Here is a 27,771-nt window from a genome sequence, read left to right as displayed (position 1 = left end):
CTGGTGTGGAAGGAATGATTGAGTGAATCCTACAGATTCCTCTATGTACAAAGTGATAGTATTTAATAGAGAAGATCTCTGCTGATCTTAGGGTGTTTTGAGGCCTCTCTTCTGTAAGGATAAAGATGGGGAGCAGGTGTGTGCCTTTAGAGATGTTTGCCCATTCTTATTTCTAAGCTGGGATGAAGCAGATTAATTTTGCTGAAAAATATTTTATTGAAGGTACTTAAGCGTCCTTTTGCTTTGCCCTTTGACTTTTCAATGTCAGAACACCCACCCAAATGTATGGCTTCTTATTGAAGTCCTTGTTTTTGTAGGGGAGAACTATTCAGGATGAAGGTGGGAGCACTTGTTCCTCTGTTAGCAACCCATTGCCTTGCTTCCATGGAGGGAAGACAGTTTATTGTGGTTGCTACAGGAGGATGTTTGCAGCTCCGGCAGTTTGTGATCCTATCCTGTGAAAAATGCTCTCATTTTGGGGTGTATACATTTTTTCATGGTTATAGAAAAAGTTCTTATTTTTATAAGTGAAATTTAAATGCTCCCTTTTAGATTTATAATTTTTGACTTGTATACTTAAAATAGCACATTAATGTTTTTGAGACCAAATATTTCAGAACTTTACTTAAAAGGTTAATATTAGGGATGTATAATATTAGGGATGTAGTTGGTCTATATTAGGGCATAAGCTTTTGATTCAGGCATTTCTTCTTAGCCTTAGTGTAAATAAGTAGTTAATATATTTAAGGGAAAAAGAGAATAGTAGTATACCTTACTTGATTAGGGCTTCTCAGTAAAACATTCTTTAATCTCTGTGTCTTTAAGATCCACGAGTTAATGGCAGTAGAATGATGTGTTACTGGACAAAATTTTTGTAGATGGACACAACACAATGCCTTTGTTTTTTTTTTTTTTTATGTGGTGCTGAGAATCGAACCTGGGTCCTGCCTGTGCTAGGCGAGCGCTCTACCGCTGAGCCACAATCCCAGCCTTGGGCAAAATTTTTGGAAACTTCAATTAGCTGTAATGATTTGTTAAACAGATTACCTCCTGTTTTTCATTTCTAGAAGAAACAAATGACAAGAAAATCTGGTGTTATTGATATTTATTTTTTCTCTTTTTAAAATTTTTTTGTGGTGCTTCGGATTGAACCCAGGGCTTTGTGCATGCAAGGCAAGCACTCTGTTAACTGAGCTATATCTCCAGCCCCTTTTTTTTTCTCTCTCTCTCCCTTTTTTTTTTTTTGCAGTACTGGGAATTAAATTCGGGGCCTGTGTATGGTAGGCAAGTGTTCTGTCACTCACCTACTACCCCGGACCCAGTTATAGTTATTTCTAAAAATAAAAATCTTCATAGGATTGATTGTTTCTAGGAACATATTCAAACCAGCTTTCACGTTCCTTGTATTTCAAGATCTAAACTATTTTGAAAGAGCAAGGAGGTGACTGAGGTAACCTGCAGTGTCTTCTATCACAAAAGAACCAGACTTATTTTATCTTCCATGAACTTATTGAAGATGGATGAAATATTGGTATATTTATGACTACCTTAAACAGGAATTAAAACTGAAATTAGTAGTGATCTTTTTGCCATCATCATCAACCTTATTAATAGCAGCCTATGTTTGCTTAATTATGTACTACCTACTCGTTCACTTTTCTGCATTTTTGCTTGTGTGTCCTCTCTTACCGGGAACCTCCATTTTATAAATGAAGAACAAAAGGAGGCTCAAAGGTGTTAAGTGTTTTGACTGAGATCACATTGCCAGCAACTGATAGGGCCAGAATTTGAACCCAGTGGGTCTCTAGGACCTAGTTCCTAACAGAAACAGTGGTTCCGTTCTGTTTTGTGAGTATTCTCATTTAACCGAGGAGGTACCATCTACGTTCCTAGAATAAACATCATTATAGTTTTAACAGGATTGAGGAAGCAGTTCTTATAATTAGGTTTCTAAAATAAGAAATTAATCTTATAGAAAGGCAGTTTTGATTAAAAAGTTTTATTTTAAAAACACAGTACTGTCTTAAATTAAAAAAAAAAGGAAAATATGTTTATTGAACAAAATTACTTTGGTGGTACACCTTTGTCAAATCCCTGTGCCCTTTTAAACACTTCACAACCATAAGACAAAAGGGAAAATGTAAACTGATGAAATAAGTTTCATACTTAAGCACATCATTTGAGGAAAATACAGTTTGTTCCTTACAAAATAATGAGAAAACTGCTTCAGAAGGAATAGAAAAAGACTTGAATTTATTGTTTCAGCAGTAGTTATGTGCTTTAAGTAGCCTGACTAAGAGGTTACTGTTATTTGTTTTGCAAGAGAGCAAACCTTCCTCTCTGATACCACGGAGAGATTTCATTGACCAGAGCCATAGCCCCTAGTGCTTATAAGGATTTCCTTTCAGCTTAGACTTAATCCTTTTAAGCTCCTAGGTACAGGGATAAATGTTGATTTTCAAGGTAGCATTTTACCACATTGAATTTGTTTGAAAAATGATTCAGTCGTTTTCTGCCTTATTCTTAAATATTGCTGTGTACATCATGTTTCTAGGTAGGTGAGCTGGTGAAACAATATGAAGAGGAGAAAATAGCCTTTTAAGGAAATTGGCCCACAGAAAGGATGGCCTTCTTGGACAATCCAACTATCATTCTAGCTCATATTCGGCAGTCACATGTGACCAGTGATGACACAGGAATGTGTGAGATGGTTCTCATTGATCATGATGTTGACCTAGAGAAGATTCATCCTCCTTCAATGCCTGGAGACAGTGGGTCAGAAATTCAGGGAAGCAATGGCGAGACTCAGGGCTATGTATACGCCCAGTCAGTCGATATTACCTCAAGTTGGGACTTTGGTATTAGAAGACGCTCAAACACAGGTAAACCTTAATTTTATTTCCAGTCATGTCTTCTGAGCTTTAAATTAGTGAACAGTCATATGGAATGATGCATTATGTTGGAAGGGGAGAGTTTCTGTGTGATAAGAGGAACATGCATGTGTCAGACTAAGAACTACTCTTAAGTAACATCTCCATCTCTATGAGTATGAATGGAGAGGTCCTCTGGAGTGATGTAATTAGAAGGAAGGAGACAGAAAAGGTATAGGTGGAAAGTGGGTAGGGGAGACATGCTGGATGTTATTTTCTAAAAAGTCGTCATGTAGAAATGGAGCCAGACCTGTTCTGAGTGTCTTTTCAGAACAACACTAGTCCCAGTAGATAGATTCCCTGGAGGCAGATTTCAGGTTGATACAATAAAGAACCTTTAACACAGACAGCTGACTAGCCAAGGAGTATAAGGTATTGCTCCAGACAGTTGTTATCCATGGAGGAATTGTTGGGGGGGGGGGTGTTGGGGAGTGGCGGAGACAGCTCTTTATTTGTTAGGGTTGGTCCTAATAGGAATTCCCACTTTGGGTGTGAGATTAGAAAAGGTGCCTCTGTTTTTGATTCTTTATCTTTATTGACCACTAACCTTGATCTTTGTGGTTTGAAAATGCTCAACTTTGGTATATATATGTTGTTATCTTTTAAACGTTTTTCATTGCCTGTTTTCTAGTTTGAAATTTTTTTCCTTTCACAGGGAATGTGATGAACCAAGGCCTTTAATTAGATAAATTATTTAGAATACATATTGTAGTTCTGAAATAATAGGATATTCTAGGAGATAATTATTATTTTTTAGATCATCAGAAAATATAATCTCCAAATCAGCAATAGTAACCTGCTCATGCCCTATGATTGTGACAGAAGTCAAACTATAAGACTGAAAATATTCATGTATTTATTTTTCATGATCTGGATATAAAATATTACATAAAGGAGTATTATAGGTAGAACTAGATACAATTATAGTGAAAAGCACATTAAGGTTTTGGTTCAAATTTCAGCATCTGTGACACCAAAAAGAATAATTTGATCTTATCATGAAAATAATTAATACTATTTGCCAATATCTAAAGGAACTTTTATCAAAATATGACTTGAATGAAGGTTTAAATATAATTCAAAATCATTGATTCTGAGTTCTTTAGTTGAAACTGACTTCCTTGCAAATTATTGAGATGATATCTCATATGACAGGTTGAATGGATTTCAGTAGGAGAATATTGCTAAATTAAGAGCTTTATGATTATATTACATTGGCTGCACCCTTCACATTTATTAATTGCAATCAATGTATTTTTCTTCAGTGGAATTTGGTTAGATATAGTGACATTGTCAGAATGCTTTTGCCAGAGTAGTTTTAGGTTTCTGGCAAGAATATTTTTGGTGTTTCCCTATCACAATGTAAGGCAGGATTGTATGATTTCCTACCTTGAAAGTGTTTGAAAAAGAAGTTTATTTTATTTATTTTCTATTAGCAATGTGCTAGAATAGGATGTTGAAGATTAGCAAGAGAAAATGAGTTTCAAGAGATGGCATCAATTTTGACTTTCCTTTCATTGTTATCTCTGTGCAGCAGTTAATGGATGCTGAGTGGTATTTCTTTAAAGGCTCAGTTCACCAATTTTTTGAAGACTGATCAGCCAGTGGCGGTATAATCACAAATGCATGATTTTAGGCGACTCTTGATGTTGTTGGAATTTCTTTATGTAGCACCTGGATGCTAATAATTAATTCAGATTATTGGTTGTCCTAATGATCAAGGAATTTACTTTTTAGTTCTCTTAACATATCTTAAAATTTTTTAAAAGAAAAATTGTTCTTAAGATTTGACTAATGTTACAAAGATACAAATCATTTATTTTACTACCTATAAACTGTTTCAGCCCACTGAAGAAAAGCTATGCTAATTTATATAGCTTTGACATTTTATAATTTTCATGATTTTTAGATAAAGGATTTTATATTTAAAACTTTAATAGTCTAGTCTGAGTTCATTTATCTTTAATTTTTGAAACGGGTAGAGTAATTCATAACAGTAATTTTATTCCTGTAATGTAATATTCACTTCAGTTCATTTGTGCATTAAAATTCCTTTAAGACCGTTATTAATGATTTATATAATGAAATGTCATATTAATCACAGAAGTTTTCACATTTTATTATTCTCTTCCATGTTAATACTATCTTTATGATCTCTATTAATGTTTTATATCCTCTAATTTCAATTATAAATCAAGAATATTTTCATGTTTTTGTTGGTATTTGCTTTTCAGGGTGCCACCTTTAAAATTTTATGACTTTTTCCCTACATATGCAATATAAAACATCTTTATTCATATAAAGGTAGTTAATTATGTCTTTGTTTATAGTAAACTTTCATTGACAAACTTATAGTTATAATATTTCTTTTCAAGCTCAAAGATTAGAACGACTTCGAAAAGAGAGACAAAACCAGATCAAATGCAAAAATATTCAGTGGAAAGAAAGAAATTCTAAACAATCAGGTAAATGGAAATAATTTTACTTCTTAATTCGAGTATTTATATATTTTATTTAGTTTATATTATTATATAAGAACTTTTACTTTGAATCATCCCTTTAAATCATCTATGCAGATACATCTTGTGTTTTGAGCTTTGAGCTCTTTTACTTGTGCCTTGGCCCTCGGAAGCTGTGTAAATTCTTTAGATCTTGCCTTTTCAGCCAATTTCAGTCTGGGTCATAAAGATCGATGTGTGCAGGGGACATTTTGTACAAAATGTCATGCCAGTACTGTGTTTGTAGGGCTAAGGATTAGTCTGTAATTTTTTGGATGGGTCTCTGGGTTATACATTCCTCTTTGCAGTTCCAACCTAGATATTTCCTTGCCTCATTAATGGTCCTAATAACAATCTTTTTTGCATATATGTTAATTCTTTTATCTTAAAAAAATTAGGTTGCTGTTATTATTATTACCATTTTCTTTTGTGTTCATATGGTATGAGTATAAAGGGTGGCAGTAGTGCATTTTCAAAGCTTCAATCTCAGCAAGACTTTAGAACACAATTTCAAAAGTAAAATACTATTAAAATATTTTATGATGGTTATGTTTCCCAGATTTCATCTTTTTTTCTCTTAAAAGAAATGTCTGAAGCCTGTAATAAATCTTCATTGACTATCTCCATTGCTATACAATTAAGAGTAACAATATTAATGATTATTATATTAACAGCAGCACCTGCCTTGTGCTGTATAGGTACTTGGCATGCATTACCTCTAATGCAACGATGTTGCAAACTATAGGTAGCTGCTATTTTTTACAGCTGAGAGAAGGAATTGAAGAAATTCGATTACTTGCTAAAGTTGTACATGATAGTGCTATGTTTTGTATCCAACTCTGTCCTCATACGAAGGCTAACCTTTTTGTGCTAAACCACATTATAAGTGCTTCTTACATTATTCTTTGATTGTAGACTCCAGTATGCTTATTAGGTATGGTTTTCTTAATGACTGCTTCTAAATGATGACTGTGGGGAAACAGAAATATTTGCTTCTTGCTCTGTGTCTTTCTGTAGTTCTCTTTAGTTTTATTCTCAATACTTTAAACATCTTACTAGTCTGGCCTCTTCTGTTGATTCAGTTAATACTCTTTGTTGTATTTAACACAAACAGAAAACACTTTTTATGATTCATCTTGTTCATTTTGTTCAGATTTTCTGTATATCTTAATGCAGTTCCTAGTAATCGCCTCTTAATGAATCAATACAGAGCCAGTTTATCTAAGCTACTGCATCTTTCCAGCTACCTTTTGTTTGCCTTCTTCACTTTTATTCTACCCTATTTTTATGTATTTATAATCTTAAAAATTATAAATACATAAAAAAAGGGTAGAATACTTCAAATTTAAGTGCAGCAATCCATTTTACAATATGAGAAATAAATTATTTGGCATAAAGTTTGATGCATTTAATAAAGAAGAGGATTTTTATTTGCTCCTCATTCACTTCTTCCTAAAGTTGAATCTACTTGATCTGATTCAATGTTTACTGGAGAAATGGGTAGTCCCCCTGTTGCTTTCATTTGTTACTGTCCATTGTATATGTATACTTGTCTCTCCCTCAGTTTCTTTTCCTCTCTTTTCTGTCTCTCACACGTTTCAATAATTGATCCTGTGATCTTATTTTTAGAAAAGTCCATGCTTTGAAGTGTTGACCCTGTTTCTGGGCAGACCAGCAGCCTGCCTTGCAGTTGTTCCTGATGGTTAGAGGAAATGTCATCAATGTCTTAGGATGGGGGATGTAGCTCAGTGGCAGAGCACTTTTCTATCACAAAGGAATGTCTTTAATTATGAGGCTGGGTTCCATCATTAGACCACAGCTTGGTACTCTGGTTATCCTGGAGAATGCTAAGAAAATAGAGTTAGTAGTTAACTGAGCAGGCATTCTGTCTTCACACATCTCTCAAACATATGCTCTCTTTTGGCAAAAAATGCCATTTCTAAATCTTTTGATCTTCCTTGGGAATTTTCCATAAGTCATTATTTATTCATTCCTATAATCTTTTTTTTATATTTATTTTTTCGCTTTACGTGGACACAATATCTTTATCTTTAAGTGGTGCTGAGGATTGAGCCCAGTGCCTCACGCATGCTAGGCGAGTGAGCCACTACTTGAGCCATATCCCCAGCCCCATTCCTATAATCTTTTTCTGCTATTTATGTTCTATTATAGTCCTTTCATGTTTTCTTATCTTTATTTTATTTCATTCTCCAGTAGAAGAATCAACATTATAAATATGATGCTCTCCTGTGGAATTATTGCATCTAAATTCAGTCCATCCTTTAGACATAGTGTAAATGCAGCCTTTTCAGACCAGTTAGAAGGGCTCTAGAGGTTCATATTCTGGAGTGTTTTTTTTTTTTTTGGCAGTGCTGATAATTGAATCCAGAGCTGCACACATGCTAGGCAAGTGCTCTACCACTGAGCTACCTCTCCAGCCCAATCCTCTGAAGTTCTTGGTGAACTTACTGATCTATATGCCATGACACCACATGCAATACTTTAGGGTAATATTCTCTTAGGGGCTGGAGTTGTGGCTCAGTGGTAGAGCACTTGCCCAGCACGTGCGAGGCCCTGGGTTCGAAAATTTAAATAAATAAAATAAAGATTAAAAAAGATTCTCTTCGTATTCCTGTAACTAATATTGCATGGATAAATATGATGATGGTTTCATGAGAAGTCTTCTTTGTCAGGAATTATTTCATATTAGGGTCCTAGTATTTAGTTTTATTGTTTTAAAATGGTGTTGGAGGGCCAAGATTGTAGCTCAGTGGTAGAGTGTCTGCTAGTATTCATGGAGCCCTGAGTTTGATCCCCAGGACCAAAGAAAAATGTATTTAGAAAAAAATTGGTATTTTAGCCTTTATATAACAAGTTATATAAACTGAGTCATTTGACAAATATTTCTTCCATAATTCCTGTATGTCTAGTAATTCTGTGATAGGGGCTTAGAGAAAGATATCGTCCAGTCCTTAAGAAACTTGAAGATTAATTGTAAGACAAGGCTTTTTACACATGAAGTGCAATAAAACTCAAAACAACAATGTAGCTTATATCAATTATTTATAAGTATACCAAGTATACCCTAGTTTTTTTTTTTTAAATCATCTGCATTTATTATTCTTTAAAGCAGAATGTCTACTTGGTTTCTACATAATTTCATTCATAAGCCTTACTGAGTTACTTTTTGAACAACTTTGTAACACACCTAGGGAGGTTTAAGTTTTGTTCCTCTAAATACTTTTCTTTGGAAAACAAGCCCTGGAGAGTTCCTCCCATCAAATTGTTTCAGTTTAACCCACTTTAGAGGACTAGTACATGCCCCATGCATAACTAAAAGGGATGGAAAGTTTAAAAAGTGGATCCTAACAAGATGAAACTCAAGCCATTTTAATAAATATACATTTTTTAAACATGAAGCTAACGATAGGTTACGTGTCTTATAACAAACATCTCAACCATTAAAATAAGCCAACATGAAGCTAGTAAAAGCATTACTAGCTCTGCTTTAGTGCCTAACGTATCACAGTATCACTAAAAGTACAAAGAAATCTTATCTCCTGCTTAAGTAGTTATAGTCATGCCATACAGACTGTTTAATAAGTGTTAACAAAAACAAAGAGCAAAAAAATCCTTGAAAACATAAATTCCTAAAGTTTTGTTTATGTAACATCCTTTACTGGTTTCTTAAGGATTCCCAAATACAGTGGTTGTATAAAAATCAGAAATGCACCCCTAAGTGTATATTGTAATGACATTCCGTGTACATTTCTAGGCCCAACCTGTGGAATCCCTGATTCAGTAGATATGGAGTGAGGTCCATACATTTTATTTTTCAAAAGCTCCCTATGTAATTTTAATGGATAACCAGTTCTAGGGTATAGAATATGCTAGCCACTAAGTTTTTTTTTCTCTTTATGCAAATCCAGCAGATTAGCTGTTAATATATCTGTTTTACAGGTGAGAAGACTGGAGCTCAGAGGCTGAATGACTTTCCCATTACTTACTCTCAAGTAGTGACTAAGTGGCAAAGCCATAATTTTTCTCCTGGCCAGTCTGACCCAATCTTTAGTCTTTCTATTCTGCTCCCGTCCCTCCCAGATCCTATGTGTAAGGGAGCTGCACACAAGCTTTGATGTTGAGTCCTTGGTGTTCCTCTGTTTCATTCCTTCTCTGTCAGCTGTGACTAGGGTTCAGGGAAGTTGCCAAACCCTCTATAAAAAAACAATTATTGCTGAAAATCTGAAAAAAATATAAAAATTATAACAAACTTTCATCAATCTCACATCCAGAGATAACCATTTTTAACATTTTGATGTATTTAGGTTTCGTTTATGTATGTTGGTAATATATTTTAAACAGTATTCTCATTCTGTATGGTATTTTCTGTGTACATAAACATAAAGCTTTATAGTTGTCTCCATATAGACCCTGAACTTTTGTATTTCTTATTAAGGTGATTTCTGAATGTTTTATGTTACTCTTACAAATAGCAGCTTACCTGTAACTTTTTTACTGGTTTTCTGAAAAGAAATCTGATGCTTTGGCTGAGAGTGTAGCTCAATGGTAAAGCACTTGTTTACCACGTGTGAGGCCCTGGGTCCTGTCACCAGCATAGCACACACAAAAAAAATAATAATAAAAAATAAAAGAAAATCTGTTGTTATCATACATATGTTTTGTATCTAACCACTCACCGAACCCTTACTAGTTCTAATATCCATTCTCATATTCCTCATCTTCATAGTATGTGCTTTCTCTTAAATATGATGATTAAATTTGTAGGCTATTTTTCCAAGCATATATTTGTTGCATACTTTCACTTATTTTGCAAATAATAGGAAGCTTGTTTTGAAAAAAATCTTATTTCAAGGAGAGCTTGGAGAAGTACAGCTTTCCTCGTGAAGGGCTGAGCCCCTTCACCTAGAGGGGAGGGGCTTTCACCATTTCTCTGGCCTTTGCTCTCTGGAGTTTTGTTGTATATTAAAAATACAGAAGTATCTAGGTATAAAATTATATGATAGCCAGGATTTGCTTAAAATATTTAAGGAGAGGCATGTAGTAGATTGTACAAATGAAACAAAAGCAGCTTTGTGTTGATAATTTTTGAAGCTGGGTGATGAGTGTGGGGGGTCATTATGCCATTTTCTCTATTGTGCCCTTCATGACAGCTGTATTTCTCCAAGCTCTCCTCAGAATAATATATAAAACTATACATGATACGATCTTATAAAGAAACAATTTCTTTTGTAGCTTCTTCCTTTTGTGATATAGGCCTTGCACATGCTAGGCAGGTGCTCTATCACTAAGACTAAGACCCTTTACAAAAGTTATTTTGAGACAGGGTCTCAAAAGTTGTCCAGGCTGGCCTCCAACTTGGATCCCTTTGCCCCAGCCTCCCACCTGGGCTTACTGGTATGTGCCATCATGCCTTGCCAATTTCTTTAATGTTATCAAATATCCAGTCTCTGTTCACATTTCCTGATTATCTAAAAAAAATAATTTTTTTTTCCTCGTTGGTTGGTTCAGGTTTAGAGTAAAGGTCCACCCACAAACTATACTTTTGGTTAATGTATCTCATTTCCTTTTTAATCTGTAGATTCTCTTTCAGGTTTTTTTTTCTTGAAATTTATTTGTTGAAGAAGCCGGGCCATTTGCCCTTAGAATTTTCTACCTATGTATTATGTAATTGTATCCCCATGGTCTCATTTAATATGTTTCTTTATTTTCTATAAACTGGAAGTTAACTGCAGAACCTTGTTCTTTCTGAAGTTCTATTTTTGTTAAGAATATTTATTGCATGCTATTCTTTAGTTTATTTTATATCTCACTTGGAGACATGGAATGTCATCCTATCTTTTTTGTGATGTTAATATGGATGGTGGAATCAGATATTGTTTGTGTGTTATTAAGTTACTCTATTCAGCTTTTCACCTAATGGTTTTAGTGGCCATTCATGGGCATTACCTGATGCAGTATTTCATTAGAAGCTGCAAAATAGTGATTTCTAATTTTATCACTCTTTCTTCATTTATTATCTAGTTTTCATGTAAAGAAATATTTTCCTTAATATGTTATTTGGTTTTCCTCAGACATAGTCCCTGTAAGAAAGTTAGGATAAATGTTGGATTTTTTTCCTGTTGTTAACAGTTTTCAGAATTACCTGTTTATTCCCTAGCATCCTATATGAATGACCAATGAAGTTTTTTCCCTTTGTATTGTATCATTATGAACTTTAGGTTTTTAAAGCATATTTGGTATTTTTCAGTTCATTACATTTATTATTCTCTTTTGATGTTGAGGTTGTCTTTTTGTATGAGTCCTCCCTTCATATTGGCCTCTAGGTCTTGTTTAACAACACTAATAATCTTTCATAGCTTCCTTGCTTTATTATATGACAAGCTGTTCGAGGCTCATTCTACACATTTTCTTCCCTGAGTTTGGAATCAGCCATTTGTCCAAGGAATTTTGATTCTTTTAAGTGGTAAATGGTTTTTAGAGACTACAACCTGAACTAGAGGAATGCTTACTGGGTTAGTTTTTTCCTTGTAACCCTTTTTAGTGGGCAGATCTCAGAAAAGTTTTGTTAAAGAACAAATATGCTGTTAGTTGATTCTGGTAATACCAACGCAATTTTATAATCATAGAATAGTTACTTTTTAATGGTATGTTTCTGTATCTTTTCTCTTAAACTGGAAATCTTGGTTCCAAAATAGAAATATCAACATTTTGCCAGTAATATGATTATTAAGAAGATTTCAAGGGGTTTTGTTTTGTTTTGCTCCTTTGGATATTCGGTATTAGGAAATGTATAGTCAAATTACTGTGTGATAAAGTTACTTACTTCCTCCCTTTATAGTTAAACTGCCAGCTCAATACTACACTTAGGTTCATTTAATTTGCTTTTGTTTTTAGAAATTGAACTTTATTTTATAATTATATGTGACATTTACCTGATTCCAAAATAACATATATAAAACAGCTGGGTGTGGCAACACATGCCTATAATCCCAGTGACTCGGGAGGCTGAGGCAGGAGGATCTCAAATTCACAGTCAGCCTCAGCAACTTAGCAAGGCCCTAAGCAACTTATTGAGCCCTTGTCTCAAAATTAAAAACACACCAACAGGGGCTGGGGATGTGGCTCAAGTGGTGGCGCTCTCGCCTGGCATGCGTGCGGCCTGGGTTCAATCCTCAGCACCACATACAAACAAAGATGTTGTGTCCGCCGAAAAACTAAAAAAAAAGAAAATAATAATAATAATAAATAAATACTAAAAAAATTCTCTCTTTCTCTCTCTCTTAAAAACACACACACACACACACACACACACACACCCCAACATAAAAAGGGCTGGGTAGTGGGTGGCTCAGTGGTTGAGCACCTCTGGGTTCAATCCCTGGTACAAAAAAATTTAGAGCAGTCTAGCTTCACTTTTCGTTCTCTTCACTCTTCTTATAGATAGCTATTTTTAAAAGATTATGGCTTTTCTGTTCACTTAAAAACTACATATAGGGGCTGGGGTGTGGCTCAGCGGTAGAACGCTAGGTAGAGCGCTTGCCTAGCGCATGGGAGGCCCTGGGTTCGATCCTCCACCACATAAAAATAAAAGTAAAGGTATGTGTCCAACTGCAACTAAATAATAATAATAATAATAATAATAATAATAATAATAATAATAATAATAATAAAAAATAATAATAGAAAATACTTAAAAACCAAACTACATATATTCATATCCCCCTCTTTTTAGTTAAAGGTAGCATACTATACACACATTGTGCTCCAAGTTTTTTTTTTTTTAAATCAGTAGCACATTCTAAGGATTATTCTGGAGCAATTTCTAGAGATCAGCTTCATTCCATTTTATAGCTGCATAGTATTCCATGATATGGAAATTATAGTTTAGTCAGCCAGTCCCTGTTGAGGGATATTTGATTAAAAACAGGCTTTTGCAGACAGCACTACAGTGAATAGCCTTGTGCATATCTGTTTTGTTTTGCCAATGTCATCTAAGATTAGAATTTGAAGATATTATTAGGTCAAGGGTAACTGTAGATGTGTTTTTTTCCCCTTGATATTGCCAAATTCCCTTTCATAGGGGTTTTGCCATTTTGTATTTGTACTCATATTGTATATAGTGTCTATGTCTTCATAGCCTCAAACTTTTAGATTTTTGTCATCTGATAGCTATAATATAAGATAGTTTTAATTTGCATATTTTTTATTATCAGTATGGTTCAGGATCTTTCCATTTGTTTAATCTATTATGTCCCATTATCCTATATTGAATTAAAAATTTAGGTCTTTTTTTTTTTAAATTAAAAACTTTTTTTTTTTAGTTGTAGATAAACACAGTACCTTTATTTTATTTATTTTTATGTGTACTAAGGATTCAACCCAGTGCCTCAACACATACTAGGCAAGCGCTCTACCACTAAGCCACAACTCCAGCCCCCAAAACTTAGATTTTAATGGGATAAGATCCATTTACATTTCTCTTTCTGTGGACATTTCATATTTCTTATTTATTTTTCTATAGCTGTTGATCAGTACCTTTTCTACTTTAAGAATCTATTTATTAGGAATGTTAATCTTTATTCTTTCCTAGTTTATAATTTTTATTTTAACTTTTTTTTTCTTATACTAAAGTTTTTTTATTATTACATGGTCAAACTTATAAAAAAAATTTTTTTATTCTGAAGTTTGTAGCCTTTTTGTTTTGTGGTACTGGGAATTGAACCCAGGCTTGTACATGCTAAACAAGCTATATTTCTAGCTCAATGTAGCCTATATATTAAAAGACTTACATTATATAGGAAGAAATGGGGAACACATGGGGGAGGTAAGGGCAGAGATAGGCCAGTTTGAATGTGAATGTAATAGTTCAGGTTTGGTAGCTATAGAAGTGGCTCTATCTTTTGGAGAATTTGCTGATGGGTAGGATGTAGGCTATGAGAAAGAAGCAGAACAACTTGTTTTTGGCCTAACAGGATTGAATTATCCTTAACTGAGAAAGGGGAGATTGGAGGAGGGGTAGGGTTGAAGAAGATTGAGAGTTTGATTATGGACATGCAAAGTTTGAGATTCCTAGTGGACACTCAAGTGAGGTATCAAGTAGAAAGTTGCGTATGTGAGTGTGTAATTTTAGGGAGTGTTTAGGGCTAGAAATAATCATGTGAGAGTCACCAGCATGTAAAGAATGTTTACTTAGGTTTTTATTTATTTCCTCTTTTAAGGTATGTTTTACATATTGTGAAGTGTACAGATATTAAATATACATTTCAGTGACTTTTAACAAACATGTACACCTGTGTGACTAACATCCTAGTCAAGTATAGAGCAATTCTGTTGTCTCACAAGTTCCCTGGTGCCCTTTATAATCTCTATTCCCCAGAGGAATTTACACTGTTCTAATTTACACTGCCACAATTTAGTTTCCCTTTTGTATATGGTATTTAAAAACACAAGGTTGAAGAAGATCACCTTGGTTGTGGGACTTAGAGAGAAGAGATCAGGCATGGAGCCCTGGGGAATGTCAGTGATCCAGGGGGCCCAGAAAGGAATCAGCACCGGCACTGGGAGGAGTAGCCTGAGAGAGCCAGTTTGGAGTCCTGGGAAGCAAGTGAAAAAAGGGTTCAAAAAGGAGGGAGTGGGGAACAGTGTCAAATGCTGCCAAGAGGTCTTGTGAGGTGGAGAGCAAAAATTGATAGATTTAGCAACAAGGGGATCATTGGTGACCCTTCTGAAAGCTGTTGTTGAGTGGTATGGCCTGATACCTGATGGGAGTGGATTGAGTAAATGGCCTGAGAAAGATTGGATAGCAGGAATATAGACCACCATTATGAGAAAAAAATTAAAAAAAAATTTTTTTTTGTAGTTGTAAATGGACAACATGCCTTTGTTTTGTTTGTTCATTTTTATGTGATGCTGAGGATTGATCCCAGTGCCTCACGCATGCTAGGCAAGCGCTCTGCCGTCAAGCTACAGCCCTAGCCCAAAATAGGGTATTAATTGAAATTGTGGGAGTTGGGGATAGAGGAGGTTTTTTTTTTGTGGTTGTGGCCTGGCTCATGCTAGGCAAGTGCTTTACCCCTGAGCTGCACACCAGCCAGGGTTTTGTTTTTTAATGAGCAGCAGTGCTTCTAGTATTTTTGTGTCTTCATGTGACTAAACCAGTGAGAGGGAAAATTGACAATGGAAGAAAGATAGAAGAGAATTGCTGGAGTGATGTCTTTGTGTAGGCAAGTGTTCAGGGGAGGAGCTGGCTTGAGAGAGGCACAGGCAGTTCTCCTGTGGTAATAGGGGCAAAGACAGGAAGAGGCCAGGTAGGAGCAAGCAAAATTCTCCTTGGTCATTCTCAAGGGAGAAGGAGGGAGGAGTTGTTAGAGGTTGAAGAGAGCAGTCCAAGTGAATAGCCTGAGAATGGAAGAGTTGGTATAGCATCACCTTACACCTAACCTCCTGACAGTGGTTGTGTCCCTTCCCTGTTTTCTGTACCTCAGTTTCTTCATGGAGCCCTAGGTTCTGTGAAAATGAAGGTCAGAAAACCCATAGTATTTTTCCTGTCATTGTGCCGCAGTCTGGCTGGGCACAAAATCACGAGCCACTCACAGCTTTGTAGATTCAAACAGCAATTCTTTATTCCCGAACTCACACCGGCACTCTACACACGTTCTGGGGGAAATCCACGTTCTGGGCAAAATCCCAAATACTCTCTCAATCCTGAGAGAACTCAAGGAGCAGGCGCGCCTGAGGCAGCAGGATACGCCCTATTCCCAGCAGGGTACACCTCTAAACCCGGATTGTCCTAAACCTGAAGCCTAAACCCCAATCCGCCCTAAACCCGGATCCGCCCTGGTCCTTGAGCAAGGTCACCTTACATGCAATGTCACTGCAAATGACCTGGGTCATTCTTACTTAGCAGTGGCCCTCAGCACCATTGTAGATGTTTAATAAAAGGTCATTTTTTACCCTCAAATGTAGGTGTAAAATTGTTATTAGTTTTACAGGTAGAAAAGTACTTCCAATATTTAAAATATCACTTTAATCTACTTGTGATCTAAAACCTTTTCAGATATGCATTTAATATACTAATTGTGCTCATATATTCAGAATTCGGAATTGAATAGTCAAGTATCAATTTTTGGGGGGAGGTGGCGGGGGTTCAACCACTGAGCCACATCCCCAGCCCTGTTTTGTATGTTTTGTATTTTTTTGTTTTTTAGACAGAGTCTCACTGAATTGCTTAGTGCCTTGCTTTTGCTGAGGCTGTCTTTGAACTCTCAATCCTCTTGCCTCAGACTCCTGAGCTGCTGGGATTACAGGCATTCATCACCACGCTCAGCAAGATCACATTTTAAAAAAGAGTTATGGTGATCCCTCCTTGTCCACAGTTTTGCTTTCTATGGTTTCAGTTACCAGTAGTAACCTTGATCTGAAAACGTTAAATGGAAAATTCTAGAAATAATTCACGAGTTTTAAATAATTTATTACAGCCCCCTTCCTTAAACCCTAGGTCTTCTAAATTATCATTAGTTAAATGTGGTTGGTCCTAGTATGCCTAATTTATAAGTTAAACTTTATTAGAGGTATGTGTGTATAGGGAAAAACATAGTAGAGTCATATTTTTTTTAACCTTCTGAGATACATTCTGAGAAATTTGTTGTTAGATCATTTTTTCTTAGGTGAACATCATAGAATGTACTTACCTAAACTAAGATGGCTATGTTGCAAGGTGATACAATCTTATGGAACCACCATTGTGCATGTACATGCAGTCCATTGTTGACTGGAAATGTTATGTGGTACATGATTATTGATACAGGGTCTGGTACTATATGTACCTTAGTGAGTTCAGGTATCCACTGAGGGTCTTGAAATGTTTCTCTTATATAAGGTGAGGGAGAGTGTTACTGTATTTTTCTTCTGATTTGCTACTTTTATCTGCAGTGAGTCATTAGATGAATTTGCCTCAGCAGACTGTTAGAAGGATAGTTGAGTTACACTTTTAAAAAGTTCTAAATGACTGTTTCACAATTGTGTTGATTTCTCTTGGCTTACTTTGATTGTACTCAGGAATGAAATAGGGTTGAACATGCAGATTTGAAAATCTGAGATTACTTTATTGAAAAAGTTTTAAGTATCCAGGAGCCATGGCACAGGCTTATAATCTCAGCGATTCAGGAGGCTGTGGCAGAGGATCTCCCAGTCTTGACAACTTAGCAAGACCCTGTCTCAAAACAAAAAGGAATGAGGTTGTAGCTTAGTGATAGAGTGCCCTTGGGATCAATTCTTAATACTATAATACATCTATACGTATATTAATTAATTAATTGATAAAGTTTTAAGTATTGATGGTTTCTAACATGGACAAAATGTGTAAGTATAAGGACCTCTGTGTACTTACCATCTAACTACCACCTTGATCAATATTCAAATTACTTTAGAGAATTAAATGATGTTGGAGTAGATTCAGAACTGACTTGTCTTGATTCACTAATGAATAAGAGTTGAAAATTATGATTTAATAATATTTTATTCAATCATCATTCATGCAACAAAACTTATTGAGGATCTGATTTGTTCTATAGTACTTAGTTGATAAAGAGCTTCAGTTGAATGCAAATCCCAGCTCTGCTACTTACTAGCCTACAGCTCATCAAACTATTCTAATTTGTCTCCACATTGAGAAAATTGACATAATGCAAGGATCTACCTTATAGGCTTGTTATGAGGATTAAATAAGATACATTGGCTTGCACAATATGTGCTAATTACAAATGTCCTTTCTCTCTTTTCTTCATCTTTGTCATCCAGATTTTGTGCTGGGTGTCATTTTAAGAGTTAAGATGTGGATCCTGATCTTGAAGAACTAGAATTCTAAGATCACATAGCATTAGAGCCAGGAGAGATCTTCAGGATTATCTGTTTGACCAACCTGAAGAGGTTTAGTGAATTGTCTAGTATCACATTGTTTACCATTGGTGGCAAAGCCAGGACAAAGCTTTGTATCCTAGCTGTGAATGCTTTTCTTACAGGATGACTGTTCTGTTGCTTTGTTTGACTCAGCCCCCTTCCTTAAACCTTAGGCCTTCTAAATTGACAGTCCTGGTCTGCATGTTTTGAGTGTTCTGACTTTCCTGTCCAAACATGGAATATATGTGTGGCTTTCCACATACATCAGACCAGAACGTGTCCCCTGTTGTCCCCTCCTTAGGAGCCCAAGGAAGACTTTGTAGGGAAGATGGACAAGCTGTTTCTCTGTGTATAATCACAAAGATGTTTTTATCTTTCTTTTGTATCACAGCCCAGGAGTTAAAGTCACTGTTTGAAAAAAAATCCCTCAAAGAGAAGCCTCCAAGTTCTGGAAAGCAGTCCATATTATCTGTACGCCTGGAGCAGTGCCCTTTGCAGCTGAATAATCCCTTTAATGAATATTCCAAATTTGACGGCAAGGTAAGCAAAACAATGAAACTTTGTCCCTTTAAATATAGAAGTACCATTGAATGGAGTTGTTATTTTTCTAGATTTAGGGTTTCAAAAATCCCTCAATGATTATAAAATGTCACAGATTCTAAGATCATAGACATAGAAAGGTAAGAATTTGGGCTTAATGTTGATTCCACCGTAATGTATTTGGGAGGATTAAAACATAATAGCCCTGGGCTGGGGTTGTGGCTCAGTGGCAGAATGCTTGTCTGGCATGTGTGAGTACTGGATTTGATTCTCATCATTGCATATAAATAAATAAAGTTCATTGACAACTAAGAAATTAAAAAACACAAAACAAAAACATAATAGTCCTGAGATTCTTCTCTATATATCTATATAGATGTCTCAGGACTGTTTTAATCCTTCCCAGTACACACCTTCACATATACACGTACATATTTAATCTTTTATTTTTGGTATCAATGGTTTAACCAAAGGGTGATGTAGCACTGATTTACATCCTTGGCCCTTTTATTTTATTATTTAAAAAAAATTTTGAGACAGTGTCTTGCTCAGTTTTCCACACTGACCTCGAACTTGCAATCCTCCTGCCCCAGCCTCCCCAGTCACTGGAATTACAGGTGTGCACCATGCACCTGACTTACATCTTCTTTCTTTTTTTGTAATACTGGAAATTGAACTTGGAGGCGCTCTACCACTGAGCTACATCCCCAGCTTGCTTGCTTATCTATCTGTCTGTCTATCTATCTATCTATCTATCTATCTATTTTTGAGACAGGGGCTACTAAGTTTCTGAGGCTGGCTACTAAGTTTCCTGGAGTTGTATACAACTACTAAGTTGCCTGGAGTTGTGTACAATTTGTCTTTTTTAAACTTTCAATCCTCCTGGCTCAGCTTCCCAAATTGTGGGATTACAAATATGCACCACAATGCCTGGCACACACGTATATTTTAGAGAGGGAGGAATACGTGTGTGTATAAATTTGTTTTATCTCCTAAGTATTCTTGAGGTTTGGGCTAGTTGGATTGTGATTAATCAAGGTCTAATTAAGTTTGGAAGCTTGAAAGTGGTTCTGGGAGGCAATTTGCATTGTTTTGTCTGATTGTTCATTATGCAGAAATTGTTGAAGTTTTGAGCTTCCTTTCAGATTTCTAGGCTATTTCAGTATTTCACAGGGTAAGGGTTTTGTTTGGCACCTGCTTTGGAATATGACTTTATTTTTTTTCTACCTATTCATTCTATCAACTTGCTGTTAAAAAATAAAGTATGTTATTTTCCTCTTAGAAAAATGGCCACTGTAGCAGGTGGACCCTAGTTCCGTGTGCAGTGCCCTGCTCCTCACCCCATTCCCTGCTATTCTGTACCCCTGTGCTGAGCTGAGTGGGGCCTTTTTCAACAGACAGTAGCAATTGATTTTTGTATTTATTGCCATTATGTTTGCTGCCTGGCAGTGGTGTGGGGGTGCTTGAATGATAACTTGTTGCCTGGAGTTGTGTACAATTTGTCTTTTTTAAAGCACTACTGCAATTAATAAACACATTTTTGCTTATGTTTGCATTTTTCTTATTCACATGGCAGTTCTGTGGGTAGTCTAATTTGAACAGAGAGATTTTCTCTTGAAACATTTTACCTCAGATGATTCAGCCTGTTTCTATAGGTTGAAATAAGCCTGCATGGTGAAGTTGTTAGTTTGTAGAGGAGGAGCAAGAGCTAGAAACAAACATATAAATACCATAAAGATCCTTATGTGCCTAGGAGTTTCCTCCAGAAAACATCTGAAAGCACTTTTAGTAAAATGTAGATTGTATTACTGTGAAGCTTCTTTTTTGCCTGCCTGTACTTCCTGCTCCTGTCCTGTGGAATGTGGGGAGCGAAGGAACTACTCCAGGAAGAAGAATGTCAGCCTCAGGAAATGGCTAGTTGGACTGCAGAGGATTTAAAAAACATATATTATAATTCATTCATTCAGATAGGTGAGAAGTTGTTTGTTGGGATTAGGAGACACTGCTGGAATTTATTTGCTTCCATTGCCTGATACCATCTTACTATGGAAGGATGAAATTGCTAGAATGATAATGTGTGATAATGCTTTCATACCAAGAAAGTAGCGTAGACCTTTAAAAATATTACATACTAGAATTTCTCTTATGCCATTAGATTTTATTATGTTACCGAGGTTTGGGTTCATGAGAAGGTTGTTAACTTTATTTGGTATCCCATGTTCTAACTTTTGAAGTGCCAGGGAGAAATTTTTCAAAATGAAGCCATTTCCTTAGTCACAAGGAATTGTTTTTATTAGGTGTGTGTTTGCACTTAAGATTCTGCTTTTGTCATAGTTGGCCCTTTTGTAATCTACAATGGATGTAAGCACGGAGCAGTCACTGTTACACATTGATTAAAAAAGATTTATATATTGATAAGTCTATCTTATGATGTGATGGTATTTTATTATTATCCTACATATTACAATTGCTAAAATACAATTAAACCCTTGCTCTCATCTATTATTTAATATTGATGCATTTGGCAGATATGTAATGAAAGTGGCTAATGTTTGAAGGATATTATACTGTACATATTAAATTAGTCTTTCTTTATCTTTGTGAAATGCATCAATATGATATTCAGTGACATCTCAATGATTAATAGAGAATTATACTTGAGTCAAGCCTTTTTGTAACCTAGAAATTAAGATGACTATTCAAATAACACCTCAAAATGATCAAATTAGCATTTTGTGATTGCATAATAATGGGATTGTAGTAGTTATAACAGCACCATGGCTGCCTCTAGAGTTAAGATCATGTCAACCCCTTGATAATAAAGCCTTTTCTATGTGAGTCGACTTTAATAATATCCAGATTGATTCTGCTCATAAATCATCTGACGTTTAGCACTAAATTTTTGTTACTGTTGTAACTTAAAATTATTTTATTTTTATTCAGCTCATATTTAAGAAATGAAATAAGTGTCTTGTTTTAATGATTCACCATCTTGTCATTGGCACTATATGCCTTTTCCCTCAAATGTAAGGGTTTTCCATGCATTTTGATGCATATATATACATATACACATACAAATGCATCAAATTTTTTTTTTCCTACAAAGATTTGTTAAAGCCACTGAAATACGTAGAGTTTTTTTTTCCCCTACAAATATTCACAATGCTTTTCTTGGGAATAATGCTGGCCTTATTTACATAATTAACTGAGTTGCCTAGGTCTCTTGGGTAAATAGTACATAATTGGGGAGAGAAGGGAACAGGGAAGAGTTTGGGGTCTAATTAAATATGCTAAAAAACTACTTAATTATGTATTTCCTCAAGAGACTAGCTGCTGTGAAATCCTCCTTAAAACTAAGCTGTCGTTAGATTTGAAAAAAGGATTTTGCTTTTGGTATGGCTTTACAATTGCAGTTAAAGCAGCCACATCTAGTGTCCTTAACAGTTTGTGAAAACTGGATTGTTGGTTTTAATGAGTCTAAGGGTAAGCAACTTTCTCAACTTTTGTGCTAAATCAAAGCAAATATATTCAAGTAATTTTTGGTTTCTGTAGGTGGTTAATAATTTATAATTTTCTGTGTGTTAGTTAATAATTTTTAAGACATGAAATTGAAAGGGAAAAGCTGTACCGAGGCTTTTTTTTTTTTTTTTTTTTGGGGTGCTGGGGATTGAACCCAGGGCCTTGTGCATGCAAGGCACCGAGGCCTATTCTTTATTGCAGTTTTTTTTTGTTTTTGTTTTTAATTTTTTTATAACTTTTTATTTATTTTTTTTATGTGGTGCTGAGGATCGAACCCAGTGCTTTGAACGTGCGAGGCGAGCGCTCTACCACAGAGCTATCACCCAAGCCCCATACAGGGTTTTTTTGGTTAGGCTTATTATTGTGTTTCTGTTATTTCTTTGGCAAATGATGGTGTTGTCTGTGACTTATTCTAGATCCTTGGATTAAGTCTGTTTACTGAACATTTGAAAGAAGTCCAAGGCCTACTGCAAGGGATGCTTGGGTCAGATGAGGCAAAAATGAGGCCTTTAGTCATCTGCCTGTTTTCTTTGGTGCAGTTGAAAACGGGACCTCTGAATAGCAAAACAAGACCTCAAAAAACTTCCCCCACCAGTCTTTCTGATTTCACTGTATGTGGGAAATTATGGTCATGTTTGGGAGTTGCTCTGAGGATATGAGGGCACGGCTGGGTTGACAGGCAGGAAACATGCAGCACTAGCCCTAAGTGCCCCAGGATATGTGGATTGTTCCACTGTTCCTCCACCCTTTGAAGAGGTGACTCTAAGTCTTGCCCTTTCATGCCTTAGCTCTTGCTTGAGAAGCTTTTATTTTTGTGGTGCTGGGGATTGAACTCGGGGCCTTGTGCATGCGAGGTAGGCACTCTACCAACTGAGCTATATCCTCATAACCCTGCTTGAGAAACTTTTGCTAGCATAGCATTACTCTTCTGGTCAAACAGAGTTTGCAAATACTAATATCAGTATTAGATCATGAGAAGTTCAAGTACCCATTTCCTGTCAATAAATACACTTATTTAGAGGTGGTACTGTTTATAAGTTGTATTATCTCAATTTTTTTTCTTCTTCTTGATCTGTTTCTTTACCTCTGTGAAGGATGACCTCATTAGGGAGATGAGACCATCAAATAGGATAATGCTAGCATAAAGCGACTCCACAGTGAGACGCAGTATAATTTAATAGTGTAGTTAATAACGTGACTTATTCTATACGGAAGACCTTGATTTGCATCCTGAAGATGCCATTTTCAGTGAGCCTGCAGGCTAGTTACTTAATCTCATGAAGCTTAGTCTAGGGCTTAAGGCACATTACCCCAAAATATGGCACTTTGGGATATTGACTATTATAAGCTGAAGGAATTTGAGAAATGGCAGGAAGAACTATTTGACCTTCCCCTGAAGCTTTTTTCCCCTGAAGCAGGTCACCACACCTTCATGAGATGGGTGTTTGCTTGCGCCTGAGGAAGGGAGCCTCCATACCTCTGAAGGTGGAGGATGCTAAGAGGAATCTCATGCCTTTTGTCATATTTTCCAATGACTTTCTACTTTTCATCATACCTAGAATAAAAACACTCAAGTTAAACTATTTCTTGGGATCTTCATTTCCTTATGAAGGCTCCATATTATGTAAAATTTATATTGAATAAATTTGGATACTTTTCTGTTATTAATCTGTTTCTTGTTACAAAGGACCCAGCCAAGAACTCAGCGAGATAGAAGGAAAAGGTATTTTTCCTCCACTACCAGCTCCAGTCCTTACAACAGAATGAAAGGATGATGGCGTATCTTCCTCCTGAGGATTAAAAGCTGTGAGGCCTCTGTAGCAGGACATGCAGTGCACAGGAAGCACTCTGTCTCTTTCTCCAGGGGAGGCATCGGTGTGCTTCTTTATGTTCTTGAAGGGATTTGGTGAGAGGAACCTAAACAAGGTGTTTAGCACCCTATAGTGTAGAACAGAGCATAAGAAGTTCAGGAGTCTAATGGCATTTTACTTTTATTTTTATTTATTTCAGTGGTTATTTTTTAAACATCAGTTGAGAAGGCAATTGCTAATAAAATTTAAATATCTTACCTATTTGACTAAGCTAAGTACAAGGGAAACTATAAATATAAGGGAATGTTTGCCTTGACAAGTACTTAATAAAGCAGAACCAGTTCTGGTTCATATAGACAACTGTGACTTCGATTGTGTTAACTTGTTAGAAAGTAACCACTTCTCTGTTAGAAACTGTTTTAACAGGGAAACTGCAGAGAGTATGGGGGAAGGGATAATTCATGAGTGCTAATTGCTTGGCTGTTAATTTTCATAAGTGTTGATAGAAGCAGTTCCTTAAATTAAACTTTGTTTAAAATGTATCAGGGGAAATATTCCACAATGTCGAGCCTGAAGTGAAAATTAATATGAATGCTGTGGCAATTAACACATACTGGTTAATAGCTTTTAGCAGCATTTTGGGATGATAGTCCTTAAATACATTTTTGCATGCTGCTCTTGTTTCAGCATTGTTCCATTCTATGTCTAGATAATTATGAACAAATGTTTTCTACAATCACTGGCATTAAATAGCTCTCTTCAAAGAAGTTGCTTAAAACTTTGCAGAAAAGCATAAAGCCACTAAGAAGTGTTAGAAACTTAGAAAAGGTCAGTGAATTGAAATCATTTAAAAAAAAAAATACCCTTAGAGGAAAATGCCCCTTATATGAACTTGGAAAATTTGCCATTATCATGGGAATGATTCCTTCTACTATATTAAGCTACTTTTACTTCAGAATCTCTTTTCAAAAAATTACAGCCTGGGCTAAAAAGTGTTGGCTGTGTTACTCTCCAACACTGTTGCTTATTGCTGCCTGAGCTGGGGCAGTGGCCTTGAGCCTAAGGACCTTCTGGCCTTTCTTCTCCACCTGCCCAGCTGTCATGCTTTCCTCTCCCAATCCCAGAGACTGAGCATAAAGTTGGCTACCTAAGACTCAGTTTTGGGGTTGGGGTTGTAGCTCAGTGGTGGAGTACTTTCCTAGCAAGTTATCTTGGCTACTTATCTGTGCATATGATTTGCTAATTTTCCTTTCATAAGCCGGTTTTCTTTATTCTATTCCTAAAAGAAGATATCAGCTATTCACTACCCTTTTGCACAACATCTAAAAGGGGAGTTGTGTACTAATGGATCAAATTCATTAAATATATTTTTAATGAGATTATTTGCCCTTTACCATTTTATTCATACTCTGCTCTTTCTGTTGCTTGACATTATACTGAAAATTCCAAGGGAAGACCTTGAGATTTCTGTCTGAATTGTATTCAAAACGAGTTAAACAGATGTCTTACAACAAAAGAAAATGTTTTAGCGTCCTACTCTGATACTCTATGCTGAATTATTATGATTATTTTTCTTTCCCCTTTTCCTTTTTGTGGTGCTGGGGATGGGTGCTAGACCTTGTGCATTCTAAGCACTCTTCCACTGAGCTACACCCCAGTTCAGTGCTGAATTCTTAAAGCTATCTTGTTTCACTCTGAGCTTTCTTTCTAGTTGCCATTTCCATAGTTTGTTTTGAGCCTTGCCAGTCTTTGGTTATAAGCCATCTTCCAGAAGTTTTCACTAGGGGTAGAATTCACTGCTGTTTTAAAGTTTTTTCAAATATGGCAGAATTTTGCAGTGGGAAGAAAATGTTTATCAGGTTAGATTAAAATTCTAACTTTGCCAGTTACTTATTTTGTGATATTAGGCAAATTACTTTGTCTCTTTGAGCCTGTTTTTATGCGTATAAAATGAGGTTAATGATAACCATAAAATGTCTTGAGGAGCCAGGCACAGTATCATGTACATGTAATTTCAGCTACTCTGGAGGCTGAAGAGGAGAATCATGAGTTCAAGGTTAGCCTCAGCAATTTAGCAAGATCCTATCTCCAAAAAAAGATGTTGAGGATTTAATGAAGATGGGAAAGGCGTCCGCTGTAAAATGCTGAGTACATGGCCAGTGCTGCGAGACTGTCATTTTCCCTTCTTTTTACCATAATGCTAGCCACTTAATTCATCTTTAGTGAAGGCCTCCTGTGCATCAGATACTATTTAATAAGTAAGTGCTGGATGAAGTGATGAGCAAGATGGTTTCTGACCTCATGGAAGGTTTCTAACCTCATGGAACTTCTTCCCTAGTGGGAAATAAATGGAACATAAATAGTTACCAAATGAAATGTCAAATTCAAGTCATAATACAGCTACAGCAGAGCACAGGAGAGGTACTTGGTACCTTAACAGCATCATTGTAGGGGCCTTTGTCCTTTTCTGGGAGGCTCAGGCTTGTATTCCTGTGAAGGTGACTCTTGACCTGCAAACTCAAGGATGAGTAAGAGCTGGCTCAGTGAAGAGTGAAGAGAAATGATGTACAGAGGGCCTGAGGCAAGGGGAAGCTTGGCAATTTACAGGAACAGAAAGAAGGCTGTGGGACTGGTGCCCTACGGGTGGGGTAGATCACGGTGAAGTTCCAGGACCTGACCAGTATGGCTGGGAGAAGTGTTCTTTTTAACCTAAGAGCATTGAGAAGTCCTGAATAAGTTCAACTGGAGAGGTGAGGTTAGCAGATTTGTGTTTGCATGTGTGTGTTTTATGGAGCTGGGGATGGAATACAGGGCCTTGAGTGTACTAGGCAAGTGCTCTATAGCTGAGCTACACCCCAGCTTCTCAGATTTGTGTTTTGTGAAGCTCCCAGGGACTCTGCTGAACAGAGTGTACTTAAAAAGGGTTTGTGAGGATAGTGAGACCAATTAATTAATTAGCTAATGGTATAGGAAATCTGCTGGGAATGAACACCAAGCATTGAGGTTCTAGGAAATGCCTAGGAGAAGCCCATGTGGGTGTGGTGAGACCTCCAGATGGTGGGATTTTATGCTGTGCCTCATCCTGGAGTGCCTTACCCTGCATGCTTTTCAGTACAGAGATTTTCTTCTACTTCTTGAAGATTGAGGCCCCAATTACTATCTTGAAGACCCTGATCCAGAGAAAACTGGTGACAACCTAGGATCACCTAGCTGGACAGAGAACCCAGGTGTCCAGTTTTAGAGATTTTAATTTTCATTGTGACATTCCGATGCACAAAATAGAAACCTGATTTCCACGTCTAGAAGGCCATGTGTTAGAAGAAATACATACATGGAATAGTGAGCGATCAGCCTGATTATGCCATTCTTCCCTTGGGAGCTGGGACATGTCATCTCCCATCTATGAGCCTTAGTTTCTGAATATTTAGAATGAAGAATTTGGCTTAATTCCTGTAGTTTTAAGGTTCCATAGTTTTGTGATCAAGTAGGTGATTGACAGCAGTGACAGATAGAAGGGTTATAGATGGAAAACTTGAACTCTTGAAGAGTTAATCC

At 36.3% G+C, this 27,771-nt stretch overlaps 1 protein-coding gene across 5 annotated transcripts in view; it reads left to right on the top strand.

Annotated features, from left to right (window-relative positions):
- The window catches only part of Mapkap1 (MAPK associated protein 1), a 232,650-nt gene that overhangs the window by 27,407 nt on the left and 177,472 nt on the right, over positions 1–27,771 (top strand). For all 5 annotated transcript variants that reach the window (XM_046451278.2, XM_046451276.2, XM_046451275.2 and 2 more), the window contains 3 exons: positions 2,555–2,882; positions 5,306–5,395; positions 18,738–18,886. In XM_046451278.2, coding sequence (XP_046307234.1) covers positions 2,624–2,882; positions 5,306–5,395; positions 18,738–18,886 — 498 coding nt within the window. In that variant the 5' untranslated portion in view covers positions 2,555–2,623. The remainder of the gene's footprint in view (positions 1–2,554; positions 2,883–5,305; positions 5,396–18,737; positions 18,887–27,771) is intronic.

This window comes from Marmota monax, unplaced genomic scaffold (assembly GCF_021218885.2).
Source record: "Marmota monax isolate L192 unplaced genomic scaffold, Marmota_monax_Labrador192_F-V1.1 WCK01_AAM20220418_F8-fsc00020, whole genome shotgun sequence".
In the NCBI taxonomy this organism is placed as follows: Eukaryota; Metazoa; Chordata; class Mammalia; order Rodentia; family Sciuridae; genus Marmota; species Marmota monax.
Note: the sequence above shows the minus strand (reverse complement) of the source record. Positions and strands in the feature narration are given on the sequence as shown.